This window comes from Orycteropus afer, unplaced genomic scaffold (assembly GCF_000298275.1).
Source record: "Orycteropus afer afer isolate SDZICR_OR568_19922 unplaced genomic scaffold, OryAfe1.0 scaffold00245, whole genome shotgun sequence".
Lineage (NCBI taxonomy): Eukaryota > Metazoa > Chordata > Mammalia > Tubulidentata > Orycteropodidae > Orycteropus > Orycteropus afer.
Window position 1 is genome coordinate 5102182 of NW_006921832.1, and position 3165 is coordinate 5105346.

Here is a 3165-nt window from a genome sequence, read left to right on the forward strand (position 1 = left end):
TTGGAAATCCTACAGGGCAGTTCTACTCTGTTCTATAAGGCTACTATTCAACTCGACAGCAATGGGTTTGGTTGATATATTAGTTAAGAGTTTAAAGTGCTTCACTTGTCAAAAACTGATTTATATCAATACAAAAGAATATTATACCACACTTAAAAATAATTAGATGAACTGCTGTGTAGTGCCTAAGGCATCTGACTGCTAACCAGAAGGCTAGTGGTTTAAACCCACAAGCCACTCCTCAGAAAGAAGGTTGGACAATCTACTTCTGTAGTGATACCATCACAGAAACACAAGGAGGGGTCACTATGAGTCAGATCCGACTCCACGACTGTGAGTTTGGGTTTTTTTTTTCTTGGTATGTAATAACAGGAAAAACCTCAAAGCTGTATCAAGTGAAACAATGCAAGAAGCAAAACAATATGATTGGTACAATACTTTGTAAGCAAATAAGAAAAAAAGTTAAAAGAAACTGTTTAGTGGTTACCTTTGGGAGAAAGAAACTTATGTAATAGAACAGGAGTGGAGAAGTGAGAGAAGAGAGAAATGTTTTCAATGAATAACTTTCTAACATAATTTTAATTTACTAACAAAGTGATAAAAAGTTGATTGGTGTTTTTTTATTTTGTAACAATATGCAAAAACATGTTATACTGTTTTAAGTAACGTGAAGTAGAGCAGATATGTCAGAAAAAGCTTCTACTTATGGTAATCACTACTTTTTTAGTTGTTTGAAAACAACTTAGTCAAAGCAATAAAAAGCGTTAATACTTCAAAATTCTCCCCTAAAACTTACAATATTAATGCTTAGTTTCCTTGCTAGTTCTTCATCACTTTTCAGCTGTTCTTCTATCTCTCTTTGCCTTTTTTCTGCTTGTCTTTTTTCCTCTTCTTCTTCCTCTGCCAATAATCTCTGTATGTATTCTTCACTGGCTTTGTTCTCTTCTTCTTCACTGGCTTGTCGCTCTGCCTTCACCTTGAAAATGATTAATAAGGATCAATCCTTACCTGAATTTTTCAGTATACTTGCAATATTTCATACTAAGTATAGTTACAGAAAAAAATCGCAGAAAATGAAACAGCACAAATGAAGTACAAATCTGGTGGTAAATTCCTACAGAAAAGCTCAAAAAGGATCTTTCAAGAAACTACCCCTAATCAATCTAATGTAACTTTGATCATATTCCCATTCTTCCTCTCCTCAGTCCTTATCAATTTCTATTATGCTATCATAAATTTGTGGAAGAATTTCTTGTTAATACTTTCCTCAGTTAACAGAGCGACATGCTGACTGACTTTGGCCTAGGTTCCTGGACATACTCCTAGCAAAAGGGATGAAATAATAAAAAACTGGCTTAGACGCATCAGGGCACATTCCTGAAGCTGAAGCCAATCCCTAAATACTGGGGGCAGGAATGGAACACACATTTAAGAAACAATCCTACTGGTCTTTATAGTTATTACGTGACTTACAATTGAGAAAAGTGAGATACAGAAAAACAAGTAACTTTTTAAAATCAGTAAGTGGCAGAACTGGAACTCCAACCATATTCTAGAACCTAAGAGCAGGCTTATAGACATTCACACTGTACTTCCTGGAAGAAATAATACAAGAACAATTTTAGCAATACAAAGAATTTGATTCCAGAATAAGCCTTGTGATCACTGCTTGGTCGCAGCCAGCTACCCAGAGGGACTGAGCAGTTTAACCTGCGGGCTTGGGACCATAGTCACAGGGGACATCAAGCTCAATTGGCATAACATACTATGCAAAACATTGTTCGACCTCCTACTTTGGCAAGTAGCAACTGGGATCTTAAAAGCTAGCAAGCTGCCATCTAGATGCAACGATAGGTCTCTCCTTGTCCAGAGCAAAGAAGAATGAAGAAAACCAAAATTCATGGAAATAATTAGTCCTAGCGACTGGTACACCATCTGACCTGCAGCCTATACAACTATGAGACCAGAAGAACTAGATGGCGCCTGGCTACCACTGTCATCCCTTTGGAAGGGGATCTATGTAGGAGATCCTTGATAGAGAGGGAAAACAATGTGGAACAAAACTCAAAATCATTTGGAGGAAAAAAAAAAAAATGTGGGGACCAGGTTTGCTGGTCCGATAGAGCCTGGTGGAACCACTGAGACTATGGCCCCTACCTGCCCTTCAGGTCTGGAATTGAACCCACACCTGTGGTTTTCAGCCAAACAAAATACAGACATATGAGTTGAACATTTACCTCAAGTAGATACACTCCTTGGAGAGAACAATCAATGGGAGAAAGAAGGGCTGCTTATGCACAGGGAGACAGCTCAGGGGGCAGGAGTGCATGGAGGGATGGACACTGAGAAGAGGTAACTAAGGGGAGGAAGTGGGAGGAGAGCTGTTATATTGTGGTAAACTGTGGTCAATGACATGAGACAAAGTATATGTGAACTGCTGTACGGAAAGTGAATTTGCTCTGTAAATCTTAACCCAAATCACAGTAATAATAAAAAAAAGAATAAGCCTTGACTGACTCAAGGAAAAAAGAGGGACAAATTTAGGGGCCTTCATTTATGGGATAAATAGCTTGTAAAGAATAACCCAAAATGCACAAACAGCAGCAGATGAACAGGACCTTCTAAAAATTATATTTTTATGCGCTTCAAAAGATACTTCCAAAAGAGTCAAAAGAGAACCTACAGATTGTTGCTGTTGTTAGGTGCCACTGAGTCGCCTCCAACTCAAAGTGACACTATGAACAACAGAACGAAACACTGCCCAGTCCTGTGCCAGCTTCACTAGGCTTGCTATACTGTAATCCATTATTACAGCCACTGTGTCAATGCATCCCATGGTGGACCTTTGCTTTTTTCAGTGACTCTCCACTTTACGAAGCATGATATCCTTCTCCACAGAATGGTCCCTTCTGACAACATGACCAGAGTAGATGAGAAGCAGTCTGGCCATTCTTGCTTCCAAGGAGCATTCCAGCTGCATTTCTTCTTTCCTTAAAAAATTTTTTATTGTGATTTTAGTGAAAGTTTACAGAGCAAATTCCCTTTTCATTGGCATAGTGCCTAAGGCATGTGACTACTAACCAGAAGGCTGGTGGTTCAAATCAACCATCCACTCCTCAGAAGGAAAGTTAGGCAACTGCAGCATAGTAAATTACTTTGTGTGGC

General features: G+C 38.8%; 1 protein-coding gene across 1 annotated transcript in view; it reads right to left on the reverse strand.

Moving 5' to 3' along the window:
• The window catches only part of RNF168 (ring finger protein 168), a 53091-nt gene that overhangs the window by 13936 nt on the left and 35990 nt on the right, over nucleotides 1–3165 (reverse strand). The window contains exon 3 of the mRNA XM_007949424.1: nucleotides 797–976. Coding sequence (XP_007947615.1) covers nucleotides 797–976 — 180 coding nt within the window. The remainder of the gene's footprint in view (nucleotides 1–796; nucleotides 977–3165) is intronic.